A 21,744-nucleotide genomic window follows, 5' to 3' on the forward strand; every position below is an offset into this window, starting at 1 on the left:
GTTTTAGAGAATTTGGCAGTACGTCCAACCGGCCTCACAACCGCAGACCATGTGTGTGGCATCGTGTGGGCGAGCGGTTTGCTGATGTCAATGTTCTGAGCAGAGTGCCCTATGGTGGCTGTGGAGTTATGGTATGGGCAGGCATAAGCTACGGACAACAAACACAATTGCATTTTATTGATGGCAATTTGAATGTACAGAGATACCGTGATGAGATCATGAGGCCCACTGTCGTGCCATTCATCCCCCGCCATCACCTCATGTTTCAACATGATAATGCACAGCCCCATGTCGCAAGGATCTGTACACAATTCCTGGAAGCTGAAAATGTCCCAGTTCTTCCATGGCCTGCATACCCACCAGACATGTCACCCATTGAGCATGTTTGGGATTCTCTGGATTGACGTGTACGACCGCTTGTTCCAGTTCCCGCCATTATCCAGCAACTTCGCACAGCCATTGAAGATGAGTGGGACAACATTTCACAGGCCACAATCAACAGCCTGATCAACTCTATGCGAAGGAGATGTGTTGCGCTGCATGAGGCAAATGGTGGTCACACCAGATACTGACTGGTTTTCTAATCCACGGCCCAACTTTTTTTTTTAAAGGTGTCTGTGACCAACAGTATTCCCATGTAAAATCCCTAGATTAGGGCCTAATGAATTTATTTCAATTGACGGCTTTCCTTATACTGTATGAACTGTAACTCAGTGAAATCTTTGAAATTGCTGCATGTTGCATTGAATGGGACCCATGTCGTCCAAAAAGTTATACTTTTGACTCATCTGTCCATAGAACATTCTTCAAAGAGTCTTGATGATCATCCAGGTGCATCCAGGTGCTTTTTGGCAAACTTGAGTCAACTTTTTGGATGAGATGGGTCCCATTTTAAATCTGGCGAAAACCAAACACTGCATTCCACATTAAGAACCTCATTCCAACGGTCAAGCATGGTGGTGGTAGTGTGATGGTTTGGGAATGCTTTGCTGCCTCAGGACCTGGACGACTTGTCTTAATAGAAGGAACCATGAATTCTGCTCTGTATCAGTGAATTCTATAGGACAATGTCAGGCCATCCATCTGAAGCTGAAGCGCAGCTGGGTCATGCAGCAAGACAATGATCCAAAACATACAATCAGGTCTACATAGCAAGACAACGATCCAAAACATACAATCAAGTCTACATGAAAATGGTTAAAAGGCAACAAATTAGAAGTTTTGGAATGGCTTAGTCAAAGTCCAGACCTAATCACTATTGAGATGTTGTGGCAGGACTTGAAACGAGCAGTTCATGCTTGAAAACTCCCAGGTCGCTTAGTTAAAGCAGTTCTGCATGCAAGAGTGGGCCAGAATTCCTCCACAGCGATGTGAGAGACTTATCAACAACTACACGAAGCATTTGGTTGCAGTCATTGCAGCTAAATGTGGCACAACCAGTTATTGAGTGTAAGGGGGCAATACCTTTTCACACTGGGGAATTGGGTGTTGCATAACTTTGTTAATTAAATAAATAAAATAAGTATCAATTTGTTTTTTTATTTGTAAATGCAGGTTCCCTTTATCTAATATTAGGTTTTGGTTGAAGGTCTAATAACATTCAGTATAAAAAATATGCAAAAATGGAGAAAATCTGAAAGGGGGTAAATACTTTTTCACGGCACTGTATGCCATCGAGGAAAAGCTGTGACATTGCAAATGGGGCCGGCTGTGGTCTCTCACCTGCTGCAAAGCGAAGCGTTACTTTTTTCATTTTTATTTCACCTTGTTTTTGATTTGGCTATTTATTTATTTCTCGTTCTCCAGGTGTGCACAGGGGGACATCGTCACACACACGGCCTGGCTCAACCGGTCCAGTATACTGTACGCCGGCGAGGACAAGTGGTCTGTGGATCCCAGGGTGAGTCTGGTTACACTCAATCAGGAGGAGTTCACCATAAAGATTGAGGATGTGGACATGACCGACGAGGGCCCATACATCTGTGCGGTGCAGACGAGCAGCAGACCGAGGACGACGTCAGTGCACATCCTCGTCCAAGGTAAGCCAAAGCCTTAGAATCTAGATACTGTCTGGTCGGGTGTTGTCGAAAAATAGCTTTTGCCTGATGTGTGTGTGTGTCGCTCTCTCTCCTATCTCTCTCCGTCTTTCTGTGTGTGGACATCTCCCTCTCTGGTGTATTTGGTGGCCTTCATACCCCTCAGTGAATGAGAACCTGTTATTACCCATAAAAAAAACGAATTTGTCTACTTTCTCTTTCGCTGTAAAAAAATAAATCTATAGAAATAAAGGGAGAATAATAGGTAGAACAACACAAGTCTGGGAAAGCACTTCACTAAGTCTTCCGTTATTGTCTGTGTATCCATTAGTTTGTGTTTTATTAGGTCTTTACAAGATTCTACCTAACTTGTGCAACTTACATTATGGAAAACACCTGTTGTGTGGTGCTCGTTCACAGTCTAATCAATTATTCATATAAAGTACTAGCTCTGAGACTTCTTTACCTTGAATACCCCCGTGTGCATGCACGAGAAGCTCAAATCCAGGATTGTATTCGTTAGGGCACACATTTTGAAACATTTGAAAACGAAAATGAGCATTTCTTATTGGACAAGGCCAGGCAGTCCCTCTCTATTTCAGTCTGTTTTCTTCCGTTTGGTGCCTAATGAATATAACTCAGAACTTTGCTGTGAACTTCATAATGCAGATTCTCATGCCGTATGTTCTAATTAAATGGATAATGGTCTGATTTGAGCCCCATCAACGGCATTGCACCTTGGCGATACTGTATTTTTCCTAATCAGCGGATCCTGAGGCAATTTGATTGATGAAGGTGTCATTGCTAAGCACCAGAGCATTAGGGCGGAACAGAGGAGAACAGAGCAGGCTGAGATGCAAGGCCAGTCTGTATGTTCTCTAGAAGCTTGAAACGTCCTTTTCTTCCAAGCTCCTTTGATGGCAATTAGATTTATGGCTGTGTGCCATAAAAGTAGAAAATTGTATGATGTAGAATACCGGTGTAGGTGCAAATTGAGGTTTTTCTGAGGGTTCGGATGTGATGTAGAGGGGGAGTTTGAGGACTGTTATATTGGATGTTCTTTGGTGCAATACACCTATATAGTCTTCTCAAATCTACACAGGTGCCTAGGGGGTATGGGCTAGGTGTTCTCTGGTGCTAGGGTTTTCGATAGAGGTAATCATGAACTCTAGAAAGCTCCAATGGTGTCTCTACAGTTCCACCATATTTCCTTTCCTAGTGTTTGTTAGTTCTGTAGTTGATCTCATCGCTTTCGATCAGGCTCTTGGTCTTCAGCATTGTTAGCTACGCTATGTTTTTTAAAGAGAACAATATGCATTGAATATGACGGAACAAACAGACAAACAAACTCCTTTCAATCAGAATAATTCAATAAGTCTGGCAAATCAAAGACATTTAGTGTCCTAGCTTTCACTCAAATGCCTCTGGAAATCTGCACAGCACCTCTTCAAAGATCAAATTATTTTTCAGTGTCTGTTTAGTTTCTCCCCCTTTTAATTTCCTGCAAAATTAATTACTAGCCTATCGGGTTTGTCCTCACTGTCGAAATGAAAAAGGTTCTTTCTTTGCTGCACATGTACAGCATTAGTTACACTAGATTACACTTGGATCCTTCCATTTTAACAAAATGCACAATGAATAAGAGTTTATTCAGAATTGTGCTTTGAATTACTTTAGAGCTTGATGACAACTGCCAACAGAGTGAAACTGCCAGCCCATGACTCAGACAGTAGGAGTAGTTGGCTATTTGGCTAGCCCCCTGTGTTAACAAAAAAATAACTGAAGTTTGCTAGTGAAACATATCTTCATAAGTTGATAGAGATATTAGATGTCTACTTCAGAGAGGGATGCTTGCTACTGTGTGGGGATTAGGATGTGCTTGTTAGACAGAACAGACTTACTTCGCTCACTTTTGGAATAATTGATCAGAGAGTCATAGTCGTCATTTGCTTCATCCCAAATGGCACCCTCTTCCTTATATAGTGCACTACTTTTGACCAGGGCCCAGGGCAAAATTAGTGCACTATATAGGGAATAGGGTGCCATTTGGGACATAGCCATAGTCATGGTCTTGTTATGTGGTCTTTCAACATTAATAGTTTATGTTTTGTCAAACCTCATGGATCATCTGTCATCATCGTTGTTTTCAGATCGCTGTGTGCTTTAATTGATTGTGCTCCTATCAGGCGACTGTGCGTGTGTATTTACATTTGTAAATAGTCAACTCCAATTAAAAGGCAGATCAAAGAGGAACTGCGAGGAAAAGTCACGTTGTGGGAGGGAAGTAATGGGGGGGGGTCTCAGCGGGAGCGACGTCCTTGTTACTCAACAATCTTTTGATGGGAGTTTGCCCCCCCCCCCCCCCCCCCCCCCCCCCCCCCCCCCGCTTCTTCTAGAAGTGCACTGCACACAACACCTATCTACTGCATTCACTTCCTCCCTCCACCACTTTCCCATCTCTCTATTTCCCCCAGAATTAATGAAACAATTGACCACTTGATTGAAGCCTCTGCTCCAACTTGCAGCAGGTAATATAAAAAAAAAACTATTTTTGTATCTGCGTCCTGTATGTAGAGATGCCAAATGTTCAGCATGCTGCACAGACCTCTAGTCTAGGGTGGCTGGTTAAATTGTGCTTAGGAATGTTTTTGTAATCTCTAAATGGTTAAAGTAGGGAGAAATATATGTGATTATTGAAGAAAAACAAAGTTTGCGTAATTTACTATCATCCTAAATTAAGATATTTAATTATTTTGCCATATCTAATTAAGGTATATTACGCTACTTTCCATGACGTTTTGACCACATCGGATCGGGCGGAATTACATCCTTTTTACCTCAGATTGTTGATGTTAGTATAAAAGTTGATAGTCAACTCGATGACAAAAGATCAGTTGCATAAAACTAATCAATGTTTTTGGTTTTGTAATGTTGATTCTGAACACAGCTATCATTTTCTATTTCAAATGGAACGGATAATTCAGGGCGGTCGCTCTATACAAGTTGCTGGCCACACACCAATACATGTATTTGAAAGTCAAACTATCACTTTAATAGCAGCCAACCTTTGCCACTGTTGATATCCTATGGTGGACAAAGTAGTTTGTTCCCTTTTCCCTGATGACAGCCTCCCGAAATCAACATCCGCCTTTCCAAAATATAGATAGAAGCCTTCTACAAATTACCATCCAACCAACCATGTATACAGTGGGGGAAAAAAGTATTTAGTCAGCCACCAATTGTGCAAGTTCTCCCACTTAAAATGATTCATCATAGGTACACGCCAACTATGACAGACAAATTGAGAAGAAAACAAATCCAGAAAATCACATTGTAGGATTTTTAATGAATTTATTTGCAAATTATGGTGGAAAATAAGTATTTGGTCACCTACAAACAAGCAAGATTTCTGGCTCTCACAGACCTGTAACTTCTTCTTTAAGAGGCTCCTCTGTCCTCCACTCGTTACCTGTATTAATGGCACCTGTTTGAACTTGTTATCAGTATAAAAGACACCTGTCCACAACCTCAAACAGTCACACTCCAAACTCCACTATGGCCAAGACCAAAGAGCTGTCAAAGGACACCAGAAACAAAATTGTAGACCTGCACCAGGCTGGGAAGACTGAATCTGCAATAGGTAAGCAGCTTGGTTTGAAGAAATCAACTGTGGGAGCAATTATTAGGAAATGGAAGACATACAAGACCACTGATAATCAAATCAAATCAAATCAAATCAAATTTTATTGGTCACATGCGCTGAATACAACAGGTGCAGACATTACAGTGAAATGCTTACTTACAGCCCTTAACCAACAGTGCATTTATTTTAAACAAAAAAAGTAAGAATAAAACAACAACAAAAAAAGTGTTGAGAAAAAAAGAGCAGAAGTAAAATAAAGTGACAGTAGGGAGGCTATATATACAGTAAAATAAAGTGACAGTAGGGAGGCTATATATACAGGGGGGTACCGTTGCAGAGTCAATGTGCGGGGGCACCGGCTAGTTGAGGTAGTTGAGGTAATATGTACATGTGGGTAGAGTTAAAGTGACTATGCATAAATACTTAACAGAGTAGCAGCAGCGTAAAAAGGATGGGGTGGGGGGGCAGTGCAAATAGTCCGGGTAGCCATGATTAGCTGTTCAGGAGTCTTATGGCTTGGGGGTAGAAGCTGTTGAGAAGTCTTTTGGACCTAGACTTGGCACTCCGGTATCGCTTGCCGTGCGGTAGCAGAGAGAACAGTCTATGACTAGGGTGGCTGGAGTCTTTGACAATTTTGAGGGCCTTCCTCTGACACCGCCTGGTATAGAGGTCCTGGATGGCAGGGAGCTTTGCCCCAGTGATGTACTGGGCGTACGCACTACCCTCTGTAGTGCCTTGCGGTCAGAGGCCAAGCAGTTGCCATACCAGGCGGTGATGCAACCAGTCAGGATGCTCTCGATGGTGCAGCTGTAGAATTTTTTGAGGATCTGAGGACCCATGCCAAATCTTTTTAGTCTCCTGAGGGGGAATAGGCTTTGTCGTGCCCTCTTCACGACTGTCTTGGTGTGTTTGGACCATGATAGTTCGTTGGTGATGTGGACACCAAGGAACTTGAAGCTCTCAACCTGTTCCACTACAGCCCCGTCGATGAGAATGGGGGCGTGCTCAGTCCTCTTTTTTTTTCTGTAGTCCACAATCATCTCCTTTGTCTTGGTCACGTTGAGGGAGAGGTTGTTGTCCTGGCACCACACGGCCAGATCTCTGACCTCCTCCCTATAGGCTGTCTCATCGTTGTCGGTGATCAGGCCTACCACTGTTGTGTCGTCGGCAAACTTAATGATGGTGTTGGAGTCGTGCCTGGCCATGCAGTCATGGGTGAACAGAGAGTACATGAGGGGACTGAGCACGCACCCCTGAGGGGCCCCCGTGTTGAGGATCAGTGTGGCAGATGTGTTGTTACCTACCCTTACCACCTGGGGGCGGCCCGTCAGGAAGTCCAGGATCCAGTTGCAGAGGGAGGTGTTTAGTCCCAGGATCCTTAGCTTAGTGATGAGCTTAGAGGGCACAATGGTGTTGAATGCTGAGCTGTAGTCAATGAATAGCATTCTCACGTAGGTGTTCCTCTTGTCCAGGTGGGAAAGGGCAGTGTGGAGTGCGATAGAGATTGCATCATCTGTGGATCTGTTGGGGCGGTATGCAAATTGGAGTGGGTCTAGGGTTTCTGGGATTATGCTGTTGATGTGAGCCATGACCAGTCTTTCAAAGCACTTCATGGCTACAGACGTCAGTGCTACGGGTCGGTAGTCATTTAGGCAGGTTATCTTAGAGTTCTTGGGCACGGGGACTATTGTGGTCTGCTTGAAACATGTTGGTATTACAGACTCAGTCAGGGACATGTTGAAAATGTCAGTGAAGACACTTGCCAGTTGGTCAGCACATGCTCGGAGTACACGTCCTGGTAATCCGTCTGGCCCTGCGGCCTTGTGAATGTTGACCTGCTTAAAAGTCTTACTCACATCGGCTACGGAGAGCGTGATCACATAGTCGTCCGGAACAGCTGGTGCTCTCATGCATGCTTCAGTGTTGCTTGCCTCGAAGCGAGCATAGAAGTGGTTTAGCTCGTCTGGTAGGCTTGTGTCACTGGGCAGCTCGCGGCTGTGCTTCCCTTTGTAGTCTGTAATAGTTTTCAAGCCCTGCCACATCCGACGAGCGTCAGAGCCAGTGTAGTATGATTCAATCTTAGACCTGTATTGACTCTTTGCCTGTTTGATGGTTCGTCGGAGGTCATAGCGGGATTTCTTATAAGCGTCCGGGTTAGAGTCCCGTTCCTTGAAAGCGGCAGCTCTACCCTTTAGCTCAGTGCGGATGTTTCCTGTAATCCATGGCTTCTGGTTGGGGTATGTACGTACGGTCACTGTGGGGACGACATCATCGATGCACTTATTGATGAAGCCAGTGACTGATGTGGTGTACTCCTCAATGCTGTCTGAAGAATCCCGGAACATGTTCCAGTCTGTGCTAGCAAAACAGTCCTGGAGCTTAGCATCTGCGTCATCTGACCACTTTTTTATTAACCGAATCACTGGTGCTTCCTGCTTCAGTTTTAGCTTATAAGCAGGAATCAGGAGGATAGAGTTATGGTCAGATTTGCCAAATGGAGGGCGAGGGAGAGCTTTGTATGTGTCTCTGTGTGTGGAGTAAAGGTGGTCTAGAGTTTTTTTCCCTCTGGTTGCACATTTAACATGCTGGTAGAAATTAGGTAGAACGGATTTAAGTTTCCCTGCATTAAAGTCCCCGGCTACTAGGAGCGCTGCATCTGGATGAGCGTTTTCCTGTTGATTAATGGCCTTGTACAACTCATTCAGTGCAATCTTAATGCCAGCATTGGTTTGTGGTGGTAAATAGACAGCTATGAAAAATATAGATGAAAACTCTCTTGGTAAATAGTGTGGTCTACAGCTTATCATAAGATACTCTACCTCAGGCGAGCAAAACCTCGAGACTTCCTTAGTATTTGATTTTGTGCACCAGCTGTTGTTTACAAATATACAGAGACCGCCACCCCTTGTCTTACCAGAGTCAGACGTTCTGTCCTGCCGATGTAGCGTATAGCCTGCTAGCTGAATGTTATCATTGTTGTCGTTCAGCCACGACTCCGTGAAACATAAGATATTACAGTTTTTAATGTCCCGTTGGTAGGATAACCGTAATCTTAAATCGTCAATTTTATTCTCAAAAGATTGAACGTTGGCTAATAGGATTGATGGGAGAGGCAGTTTACTCGCTCGCCGTCGGATCCTTACAAGGCACCCGGATCTGCGTCCGCGATATCTCCGTCTCTTCCTCACGCGAATGACGGGGATCTGGGCCTTGTCGGGTGTCTGTAGGATATCCTTCGCGAACGCCTCGTTGAAGAAAAAATCTTCGTCCAATGCGAGGTGAGTAATCGCTGTCCTGATATCCAGAAGCTCTCTTTGGTTATAAGAGACGATGGCAGAAACATTATGTACAAAATAAATTACAAATAACGCGGAAAAACACACATAATAGTACAATTGGTTAGAGGGCTGTAAAACGGCAGCCATCTTCTCCGGCGCTGTTCCCTCGATCTGGGGCTCCACGCAAGATCTCACCCCGTGGGGTCAAAATGATCACAAGAACGGTGAGCAAAAATCCCAGAACCACACGGGGGGACCTAGTGAATGACCTGCAGAGAGCTGGGACCAAAGTAACAAAGCCTACCATCAGTAACACACTACGCCGCCAGGGACTCAAATCCTGCAGTGCAAGACGTGTCCCCCTGCTTAAGCCAGTACATGTCCAGGCCCGTCTGAAGATTGCTAGAGTGCATTTGGATGATCCAGAAGAGGATTGGGAGAATGTCATATGGTCAGATGAAACCAAAATAGAACTTTTTGGTAAAAACTCAACTCGTCGTGTTTGGAGGACAAAGAATGCTGAGTTGCATCCAAAGAACACCATACCTACTGTGAAGCATGGGGGTGGAAACATCATGCTTTGGGGCTGTTTTTCTGCAAAGGGACCAGGACGACTGATCCGTGTAAAGGAAAGAATGAATGGGGCCATGTATCGTGAGATTTTGAGTGAAAACCTCCTTCCATCAGCAAGGGCATTGAAGATGAAACGTGGCTGGGTCTTTCAGCATGACAATGATCCCAAACACACCGTCCGGGCAACGAAGGAGTGGCTTCGTAAGAAGCATTTCAAGGTCCTGGAGTGGCCTAGCCAGTCTCCAGATCTCAACCCCATAGAAAATCTTTGGAGGGAGTTGAAAGTCCGTGTTGCCCAGCGACAGCCCCAAAACATCACTGCTCTAGAGGAGATCTGCATGGAGGAATGGGCCAAAATACCAGCAACAGTGTGTGAAAACCTTGTGAAGACTTACAGAAAACGTTTGACCTGTGTCATTGCCAACAAAGGGTATATAACAAAGTATTGAGAAACTTTTGTTATTGACCAAATACTTATTTTCCACCATAATTTGCAAATAAATTCATAAAAAATCCTACAATGTGATTTTCTGGAAAAAAAAATCTAATTTTGTCTGTCATAGTTGACGTGTACCTATGATGAAAATTACAGGCCTCTCTCATCTTTTTAAGTGGAAGAACTTGCACAATTGGTGGCTGACTAAATACTCCCCCCCCCTAACTGATGAGCGATTTATTGCCACTTGACAAAAGAACAGGCTTTTTGGTGCGTGTGCATTTTATAAGCTGCACGTTTAAAAAATACAAGTAATATAATTGCTATTGTTGCACATGTATGTGTAGATAGTACATTTTATGTTTGGGTTTTCAATATATCACAAACTGTTTCTGCATATTGGTTATTGATTTGGACACTTTACAACTGTGTTTTGACATTGGGCTATTTATCAATGTCTTGTCAACAGGAAGCAGTGACAGCATAATTTATAATTTTAAACTACAATTTTAGGAATATAAATGGAAGTTTCAACATTAATTTCCAACAGTATTGTACTTAATCAGGTAAAAACTGCTGAATGGGTCCAAAAACGTGCTGTGATTTATTTATTTTGATGATATACCAGAAATCACCAAAACAGGTTTTCCCTGCCTACTGTATTTGCGCTTTGAAGCCCACACCTAAATACAAAACATGTTTACCGTATTGTGTACACAAAAGGTACGCTTTATGAAAAAAAATGCATTTGGAAATGTATTCAACCTTGTTATCATCTGCCAAACCTTGTTATCGTCTGTTTTAGCAGTTAATGAGAATGATGTTGAGTATTTCATGGCTGTTATATCGAATAAGCATTTGGGCTGATCCTCGACTTTTTGACCGACCGTCAATGGCTTGGTCTGTGGATAGTATACAGGTGTGATCAGATAATGATGAGATCATTAACGTTTTAAGGCGATTCAACGCTGTCAGTCCTAATCAATGACTCCCCAGACCGTCGACGTTGCCAAGCGCTAATTATTTTGCCTCTAGCGCTAAATACCTTTCAGAGCTAATATAGCTGTTTTTGCCTCCGGGCTATTTGACACGATGCCAATATCCATCGAAAAAAGCATGGACTATAGAAGCTGTTTTTGCCTCCGGGCTATTTGACACGATGCCAATATCCATCAAAGAGAGCATGGACTATAGAAGTGTCTTTACTATACATGTATTCCTTGTCAGTTTGGCACAAGAGGCAAAAATAACATGAATTCTGCATTAAAACTGCTAGATGGCAAATTCTTTGTGCAAAAAGGCGCTGTGTAACAGGCAAATCAGGAGAATACCCCTTTCTTTGTAGGGCCTCTAGTCGACACCAACGCGTCAGTATACAGCACTGTGGCTGATGGTGCTATTTACAGATTAACCACAGGTGGCCATCAGTTAGCTGAATGTTTCTTTAAAAAGAGCAGTGCTCTACCAGGTTTTCAGCATGACCCCTTGTGTCAACCTGTGTGTCAATCTAAGTAACATAATAAAAAAATCCCCATCAAAATCTGTCAGTTTAAGCTTGGGCTGTGTCTCAATCCACCATCTGCCTTACGCATCTGCGGTGGAAGGTGGCCGAGCTCCAGCGGTGTTTGTCAGACCATGAGACATCCTGGAAATCGGTCTTCCATTGAGAACATCTGTAGAGTCTGAACAGTTTGGCCTACAAACTATTATGACCACTTTATGGAAAGGAGAGACTCACGAACACAATGGTTTTGCTCTACGACCCCCACAAGTGACTGGTCTGTAGGTAACTCATACAAACGAATGGATGTATGCAGGTTGTTTTTTACCAACAAAAAGTCCCAAAAAACAAAAATATTTCCTGAGTCTCCTAGATATAGGACAGTCACTTCAAAACCTTATTCCTTATGATTAATTTTTTGACTGTCTTTTTTGCCATTTTATGAATGTTTAATTGAATGTGTTTCTATGGGAGGGAGAGAGGGGTTAGAAACTGGAATGAGCTCCCTTGCTCAGAGGTAGTTCAACACACACACAGACCCAAATTCAATCAATTGCAGATAAAGGGAAACCATACTATGGATCCTCTCAGAATGTTTACACTCTGAGGTGTTGAGTGTTAGAACTGATAGAAGCTGTTCTTCTAAGGTGTTCATATGAAATTGCACCGGTCTTTAGAAAAGTGCATAAACATTCCTATTGAACCCCCAGTAAGGTCTTCCTTTATCTGCAACTGATTGACTTGGGGCCACAGCCAGACATGCTAAAATTTAAAATGGATCAGGCTTGTGCCTTGTCTATCCTCAATTCAGTATGTTCTGTCTTCGTGGTTCAGTGTCCCTCATGACTGTATACGGCACAGGGTGGGTTTTTTGTTGATGCGTCACCACTTCAAAAGAGTAGCCCAAATCACCTGAGCAATGGAATCAGATGTAGACATCAAATATTTGTTGTTTTTTTATGCCGTTTTTGAAGAACCACCATTCTGGGGGATTGGATTCTCAACCTGCCAAACTGTTTTTAGGGTTGCTGGGGCGGAGATGCTTTCAGGCGACCACTGATGCAAAGCAATTACACATATTTACACGTCGCAAGCTTTTGAATGTTTGCGTTGCTGATTTGAAATCAAGAGCCTGTTAAGTACCTCAATGTATTTCCTATTCATGTGCTAATTCATGCTCTCAAGCCGGATTTGCTGACGTGGGAGGGAAACATTGCCACGATGATGCTTGCAGAGATGGCAGGGAAATATAGGCATGAGTTTATGCCAGACGCTAGATGCGCTGATTGAAAGGCCCCAGGTCTAAGTGGTTTGGAACGGCAAGACTTACTGGAGGAACTTTAATGTATCTATTTATATTCTTTAAGTAGTTGCTGGTTGTGTGTGTTAAGGAGAGGAGGTCAAGGAGAAACTGAGCCAATTTGTCGTAATCCCCACACACAGAGCTCTGCCGAGGTTTCTGCCGAGATCCACTGTCATCTGCATTTACGAGGGAAGGCGAGAATGGCTCGAGGGAGGCTACGGAACTGCATGGCATGTTGTTTGGTCTCTCTTCCCACAGTTGTTGTCGTCGTCCCCCCCCCCCCCATTCGCACTGTGCTTTGCCTCTACTTTGCCTCTACTTCCTCCGCACACTTTCTTTTCTCGTCCATATATTATGCCGCAAACTCATTCAATTAAGATTTAGTGCATGAATTAGTCTGAGCTGAATAAGGATAGGATTTGCCTGAGATAATTCCCCTAAAGTGTGCCTTGGCTTGAGGTAACGTTCTAATGTATTGTATAATGATAAAGGGATCATCAAATCACATTTTATTTGTCACATGCTTTGTAAACAACAGGTGTAACAGTGAAATGCTTACTTACGGGCCCTTCCCAACAATGCAGAGAGATAAATAATAGAACGATAATAGCACAAGGAATAAATACACAATGAGTAATGATAACTTGGCTATATACATGGAATAGACTAGGTACCAGTACCTAGTCGATCAAGCAGTTGCCATACCAAGCGGTGATGCAGCCAGTCAAGATGCTGTCAATGGTACAGCTGTATAACTTTTTGAGGATCTGAGGGCCCATGCCAAATCTTTTCAGCCTCCTGAGGGGGAAGAGGAATTGTCGTGCCCTCTTCATGTTGGTGTGTTTGGACCATGATAGATCCTTAGTGATGTGGACACTGAGGAACTTGAAGCTCTCGACCTGCCCCACTACAGCCCTGTCGATGTGAATGGGGGCGTGCTCGGCCCTCCGTTTCCTGTAGTCCACGATCAGCTCCTGTGTCTTGCTGACGTTGAGGGAGAGATTGTTGTCCTGGCACCACACTGCCAGTTCTCTGACCTCCTCCCTATAGGCTGTCTCATCATCGTCAGTGATCAGGCCTACCACCATTGTGTCATCTGCAAACTTAATAAGGGTGTTGGAGTTGTGCATGGCCACACAGTCATGGGTCAACAGGGAGTATAGGAGGGGACTAAGCACGCACCCCTAAGGGGACCCGGTGTTGATGGTTAATGTGTCGGATGTGTTGTTGCCTACCCTCACCACCTGGGGGCGTCCCGTCAGGAAGTCCAGGATCCAGTTGCAGAGGGAGGTGTTCAGTCCCAGTGTCCTTAGCTTAGTGATGAGCTTAGAGGGCACTATGGTGTTGAAAGCTGAGCTGTAGTCAATGAACAGCATTCTCATGTAGGTGTTCCTTTTGTCCAAGTGGGAAAGGGCACTGTGGAGTGCAATAGAGATTGCGTCATCTGTGGATCTGTTGGGGTGGTATGCGAATTGGAGTGGGTCCAGGATGTCTGGGATGATGCTGTTGATGTGAGCCATGACCAGCCTTTCAAAGCATTTACATGGCTGCAGATGTGAGTGCTACGGGACGATAGTCATTCAGCCAGGTTACCATGGCGTTCTTGAGCACAGGGACTATGGTGGTCTGCTTTATGTAGGTATTTCAGACTGGGTCAGGAAGAAGTTGAAAATGTAAGTGAAGACACTTGCCAGCAGGTCAGCGCAAGCTCGGAGTACGCGTCTTGGTAATCCATCTGACCCTGCGGCCTTGTGAATGTTAACCTGTTTAAAGGTCTTACTTGCATTTGCCACGGAGAGCGTGATCACACAGTCATCCGGAACAGCTGGTGCTCTCATGCATGGTTCAGTGTTGCTTGTCTCGAAGCAAGCATAGATGGCATTTAGCTCATCTGGTAGGCTCGCGTCACGGGGCAGCTCGCAGCTGGGTTTCCCTTTGTAATCTGTGATAGTTTGCAAGCCCTGCCACATCCGACGAGCGTCAGTGTAGCCGGTGTAGTAGGATTCGATCTTAGTCCTGTGTTGATGCTTTGCCTGTTTGATGGTTTGTCGGAGGTTGTAGCGGGATTTCTTAGAAGTGTCCGGGTTAGTGTCCCAAATGGAGGGCGAGGGAGAGCTTTGTATGCATCTCTGTGAGTGGAGTGAAGATGGTTTAGAGTTTTGCACAGGTGAAATGCTGGTAGAAATTATGTAAAACAGATTTCATTTTTACTGCATTAAAATCACTGGCCACTAGGAGTGCTGCCTCTGGATGAGCATTTTCTTATTTGCTTATGGCCCTATACAGCTCGTTGCGTGCGGTCTTAGTGCCAGCATCGGTTTATGGTGGTAAATAGACAGCTATGAAAAATATAGATGAAAACTCTCTTGGTAAATAGTATAGTCTATAACTTAACATGAGGTATTCTAACCCAGGCGAGCAGAACCTTGAGACTTCCTTAATATTAGAGATCGTTCACCAGCTTTTGTTAACAGACTACCCCCCTTGAGCTTACCCAACGCAACCGTTCTGTCCTGCCTATGCATAGAAAAAAGAGCTAGAATATTATCCATGTTCTGGTTCAGTCCAGTTTCCGAGAAACGTAGGATATTACAGTTCTTCAGGTCCTGTTGATAGGATAGTCTCGAACGGAGTTCGTCCAGTTTGTTCTCCAGTGATTGTGCTTTTGCCAATAGAACAGAGGGTAGAGGAGGATTATTTACTCGTCGCCATAGTTTCATCAGGGTACCTGCACATCGACCTCTATATCGCCGTCTCTTTCTCTTCCGAGTGTTGGGGTTTAGGGCCTGGTCCGGGGTGAGCAGTATGTCCTGTGCTGCCAACTCATTGAAGTAGAAATCTTCATCCAAATCGAAGCTGTTAAGGGTCCTGTTGGTTCCAGACTTGGTGCATCGGTACCGCACGAGATAACCGTTTATGACTTGGGTTGCTATCTGGCAAACCTGTCGACCAAAATTATTTCTAACAAGGTGTTTTATTGAATGACTTCAAATATTACCTTACAGTGCCACAGCAGTAGATCACTGCTTTATGGTGAATAAGATAGACAATAAACCATACTACCTCAAGTATCTACCCAGATGAGCCACTGTGTTGTCTTCAAGTCATGTTGATGTATAGTCTATACAAATACACCCCTGAAAGAACCTAGACAATTCCTGTAAATCCAAATTAAAAAAGAAATATTGACCCGTAGCTACAGTACCTGTGGGATCATGGGATACACCTTAAGCAAGTAAAATTGTAAGATCTTCATTAATTATCTAATGGGTCTGAGAACTGAAGAGGGAATTTTTGCCAAAGTATCTATCTCGCTCGAAGGAATGACCCAGGCCTGTTTACGAAAGAAGGCAAATTGCATCAGTGGAAATGCAGATGCAGCAAATATGCCGTGCTTGATTACCAAATGTGCATGTTAATAAATGCCTGGAAGAGGTCATCATTTGCATGTCAAATCATTTGACATTTCCACAAGATACAAAATAGTTGGGAAGAGATTTTTGACGTACCGATCCCATGGCATAGTGTTTATGAACTGATACGCAAAACGAACACCGGATTCAAAACTTAGAATCTTTCAATTTAAATTATTATATAAAATTATTGCTACCAATAGAATGTTATTTATATGGGGGATACAATCTTCCCAGCTCTGCAGATTTTGCTGCGAAGAGACAGAATCATTAGATCGTTTTGGTACTGTCCATTTGTAGCTTGTTTTTGGACACAGGTCCAGGAATGGCTAAAGGATTGCAATATTTACCTGGAGCTAACCCTGCAGATAGCACTACTGGGTGATCTGAAAAGTAATAGTCAATCGATCAATAACATAATAATACTTTTAGCAAAAATGTTTATTTTCAATTCACAATCTGTAGAAACAATGAGAATAGAAAGGTTCAGAACTTTTGTAAGACATCACAGTACAGTTGAAATATATATGGCAAATAGAAATTCTATATGGATGGTGTTAATAGATAGATGGGAGGTGTTGAATGGAATTGAAGGATGGGACTAATAACAACTAACAACAAACATTAACAAGATAACTAATAATGTAGGCACGCTGTGTCCATAATAAGTGTATGGGTTGTAGGTTGGGAGCTTTTGTGAAGGAGCACAGTTAGAAAGATATGGCATATAAAAGCAAACCGGATGGACATCAAGAAAATGATCGGAGAGGTTGAGAGTAGAAGAAGTTCAGGAGAAAGAACAAACAAAATGTAATTACTGTAAAATTGACTGTGTCCATAAAATGTAGATAGTGGGTATGGGCTGGAAGTAGAGGCCAAGGCGTTGTTGTTCACTAGTTTACTCCAAGTGGGGAAAGGGTGGCGGCGTTGGAAAGTAATAAAGGGGAATATATATATTTTTAAAAAGGATATGTATGTGTATGTACAGTGGGGAAAAAAAGTATTTAGTCAGCCACCAATTGTGCAAGTTCTCCCACTTAAAAAGATGAGAGAGGCCTGTAATTTTCATCATAGGTACACGTCAACTATTACAGACAAAATGAGAGAAAATAAATCCAGAGAATCACATTGTAGGATTTGTAATGAATTTATTTGCAAATTATGGTGGAAAATAAGTATTTGGTCAATAACAAAAGTTTCTCAATACTTTGTTATATACCCTTTGTTGGCAATGACACAGGTCAAACGTTTTCTGTAAGTCTTCACAAGTTTTTCACACACTGTTACTGGTATTTTGGCCCATTCCTCCATGCAGATCTCCTCTAGAGCAGTGATGTTTTGGGGCTGTCGCTGGGAAACACGGACTTTCAACTCCTTCCAAAGATTTTCTACGCTCTTAACCACTAAGCTACCTGCCGCCCCATGGCTTAAGCAGGGGGACACGTCTGGCACTGCAGGATTTGAGGCCCTGGCGGCATAGTGTGTTACTGATGATAGGCTTTGTTACTTTGGCCCCAGCTCTCTGCAGGTCATTCACTAGGTCCCCCCGTGTGGTTCTGGGATTTTTGCTCACCGTTCTTGTGATCATTTTGACCCCACGGGACGAGATCTTGCGTGGAGCCCCAGATCGAGGGAGATTATCAGTGGTCTTGTATGTCTTCCATTTCCTAATAATTGCTCCCACAGTTGATTTCTTCAAACCAAGCTGCTTACCTATTGCAGATTCAGTCTTCCCAGCCTGGTGCAGGTCTACAATTTTGTTTCTGGTGTCCTTTGACAGCTCTTTGGTCTTGGCCATAGTGGAGTTTTGAGTGTGACTGTTTGAGGTTGTGGACAGGTGTCTTTTAATACTGATAACAAGTTCAAACGGGTGCCATTAATACAGGTAATGAGTGGAGGACAGAGGAGCCTCTTAAAGAAGAAGTTACAGGTCTGTGAGAGCCAGAAATTTGTAGGTGACCAAATACTTATTTTCCACCATAATTTGCAAATAAATTCATAAAAAATCCTACAATGTGATTTTCTGGATTTGTTCCCCTCAATTTGTCTGTCATAGTTGACGTGTACCTATGATGAAAATTACAGGCCTCTCTCATCTTTTTAAGTGGGAGAACTTGCACAATTGGTGGCTGACTAAATAATTTTTTTCCCCACTGTATGTATGTGTGTGTGTGTATACAGTTGAAGTCGGAGGTTTACATACACCTTAGCCAAATACATTTAAACTCAGTTTTTCACAATTCCTGACATTTAATCCTAGTAACAATTCCCTGTCTTATGTCAGTTAGGATCACCACTTTATTTTAAGAATGTGAAATGTCAGAATAATAGTAGAGAGAATTATTTATTTCAGCTTTTATTTCTTTCATCACATTCCCAGTGGGTCAGAAGTTTACATACAATCAATTAGTATTTGGTATCATTGCCTTTAAAGTGTATAACTTGGGTCAAACGTTTCGGGTAGCCTTCCACAAGCTTCCCACAATAAGTTGGGTGAATTTTGGCCCATTCCTCCTGACAGAGCTGGTGTAACTGAGTCAGGTTTGTAGGCCTCCTTGCTCGCACACGCTTTTTCAGTTCTGCCCACAAATGTACTATAGGATTGAGGTCAGGGCTTTGTGATGGCCACTCCAATACCTTGACTTTGTTGTCCTTAAGCAATTTTGCCACAACTTTGGAAGTCTGCTTGGGGTCATTGTCCATTTGGAAGACCCATTTGCGACCAAGCTTTAACTTCCTGACTGATGTCTTGAGATGTTGCTTCAATATATCCACATGATTTTCCTTCCTCATGATGCCATCTATTTTGTGAAGTGCACCAGTCCCTCCTGCATCAAAGCACCCCCACAGCATGATGCTGCCACCCCCGTGCTTCACGGTTGGGATGGTGTTCTTCGGCTTGCAAGCAGCCCCCTTTTTCCTCCAAACATAATGATGGGCATTATGGCCAAACAGTTCTATTTTTGTTTCATCAGACTAGAGGACATTTCTCCAAAAAGTACGATCTTTGTCCCCATGTGCAGTTGCAAACCGTAGTCTGGCGGTTTTTGAGCAGTGGCTTCTTCCTTGCTGAGCGGCCTTTCAGGTTATGTCGATATAGGACTCGTTTTACTGTGGATATAGATACTTTTGTACCTGTTTCCTTCAGCATCTTCACAAGGTCCTTTGCTGTTTTTCTGGGATTGATTTGCACTTTTCGCACCAAAGTACGTTCATCTCTAGGAGACAGAACGCGTCTTCTTCCTGAGTGGTATGATGGCTGCGTGGTCCCATGGTGTTTATACTTGCGTACTATTGTTTGTACAAATGAACGAGGTACCTTCAGGCGTTTGGAAATTGCTCCCAAGGACAAACCAGACTTGTGGAGGTCTACAGTTTGTTTTCTGAGGTCTTGGCTGATTTCTCTTTTGATTTTTCCATGATGTCAAGCAAAGAGGCACTGAGTTTGAAGGTCGGCCTTGAAATATATCCACAGGTACACCACAAATTGACTCAAATGATGTCAATTAGCCTATCAGAAGCTTCTAAAGCCATGACATCATTTTCTGGAATTTTCCGAGCTGTTTAAAGGCACAGTCAACTTAGTGTTTGTAAACTTTTGACCCACTGGAATTGTGATACAGTGAATTATAAGTGAAATAATCTGTCTGTAAACAATTGTTGGAAAAATTACTTGTCTCAAGCACAAAGTAGATGTCCTAACCGACTTGCCAAAACTATAGTTTGTTAACAAGACATTTGTGGAGTGGTTGAAAAACGTGTTTTATTGACTCCAACCTAAGTGTATGTTAACTTCCGACTTCAACTGTATGTGTGTGTGTGTGTGTGTATATATATATATATATATATTTATTTATTTTAAAAAACATGGGGGATTGTAAGTGATGCAGACAATTACATTGATGGAAGTTACAATCTATCTGCAATATTAAGCTGATCTACCCCCCAAAAAAATTAAAATAATAATAATATTGTTACCGCAGCTGTGGATCCAACATTAGAGAAGATTCATTCATTATAAGGGTGTTTTATTTATTTACTGAGAAGCAAGAACATCTTGTCACATTGGGCAAAATAACAAAATAAAGTGGATTGCTTACGACTTAAGTGGCTGTATGTGAGATGTTACAGTGTTGGAATGCTTGGTTTCACCTGGATGTGCACTGAAACAACCTTTTTTGTTTGCGATCACATTTAAGATAAATGTACTTGTTACTTTGGTGGATATCCTAGTTTTCTAATTGATATTTGCTGGTTTTAGTAACCTGGACTTGGAAATAGTTGGGTTCAGTAATTTTTGGTTATTCTTTATTTTAGTCATTTTGCAGACACTCTTATCCAGAGTGACTTACAGTTAGTGCATTCATCTTAAGACAGCTAGGTGAGACAACAACACATCACAGTCGTATCAAGTACATTTTCCCTCAAAAAAGTATTTATCAGCAAAGTCAGTGCTAGTGGGAAATGAGAAATGCCTTATTTTATTTTTTTGCAGGGAGGGGAGTGTCGGGGGCGGCGTGAGTTATTTAAAATACTCTACAAAGAGGTAGGCTTTCAGACGTTTTCGAAAGATGGGCAGGGACTCCGCTGTCCTGACTTTAGGGAAGCTTGTTCCACCATTGGGGTGCCAGGACAGAGAAGAGCTTGGCCTGGTCTGAGTGGGAGCTGCCCTCCCGTAGGGGTGGGAGGGCCAAGAGACCAGAGGTGGGAGAATGGAGTGCTCGGGTTGGGATGTAGGGTTTGAGCATAGCCTAAAGGTAAGGAGGGGCAGTTCCCCTTGCTGCTCCGTAGGCAAGCACCAGGATCTTGAAGATGATGCAAGCTTCGACTGGAAGCCAGAGGAGTCTGCGGAGGAGCGGGGGGACATGGGAGAACTTAGGAAGGTTGAATGTTTATCACAAGTCCTAGTTCAGGTAAGGCCTTCATTTAATAACAGATACAAATCCCAAAGACCACACACACCACCAAACGTGCAGTCATAAAGGGGGAATCTCCATCTTCTGTAATAATCTTCCAGCGGTGAAGCAGCTGGGATTCTAGGTTAAGAATATACATAGGGCCTATGAATCCAGCCAGCAACGAAGCAAATTCTTTTGATTCAGCATAGCAGCCTGTTGACTTAAGAATCCTTTGAAGCTCTGAAATCCTCCTTCAAAAGTGAAGGGAAGGTACAGCTCTATTAAAAAGCAATTTAACATGCTTTGCCTCATATAAAGGTTGGAGAATTACAATCTGGTGGTAACACATACACAGGCTGTTTCTCAATTGGCAACCTATTCCCTACATAGTGCAACACTTTTGATCAGGGCCCATAGGGCTCTGATCAAAAGTAGTGCACTATGTAGAGAATAGATTGCCATTTGGGACGCACAACACTGACAGATCTCTTTATTGGCCGTGTGACAGACTGTGCAATATATAAAGAAAGACCCTCACAGTAAGCACTTTATTGGCTTTGAAAGCAATTTTTCTGCACTCGGCTGGTTATTCACATGCGTAGAAATATGGTTGGTAAAGATAGAAAAATCAATTGGATGACTACCGGTAAATAGGCCTATATT

General features: G+C 43.0%; 1 protein-coding gene across 1 annotated transcript in view; it reads left to right on the forward strand.

Annotated features, from left to right (window-relative positions):
- Window positions 1-21,744, forward strand: part of LOC311142859 (opioid-binding protein/cell adhesion molecule-like) — a gene marked incomplete at both ends in the record, with an annotated part of 148,196 nt that overhangs the window by 68,086 nt on the left and 58,366 nt on the right. Inside the window, one exon of the mRNA XM_084178557.1 lies at window positions 1,807-2,039. Coding sequence (XP_084034683.1) covers window positions 1,807-2,039 — 233 coding nt within the window. The remainder of the gene's footprint in view (window positions 1-1,806; window positions 2,040-21,744) is intronic.

This window comes from Coregonus lavaretus, assembly GCF_964263955.1.
Source record: "Coregonus lavaretus genome assembly, chromosome: 15".
NCBI classification, from domain to species: domain Eukaryota; kingdom Metazoa; phylum Chordata; class Actinopteri; order Salmoniformes; family Salmonidae; genus Coregonus; species Coregonus lavaretus.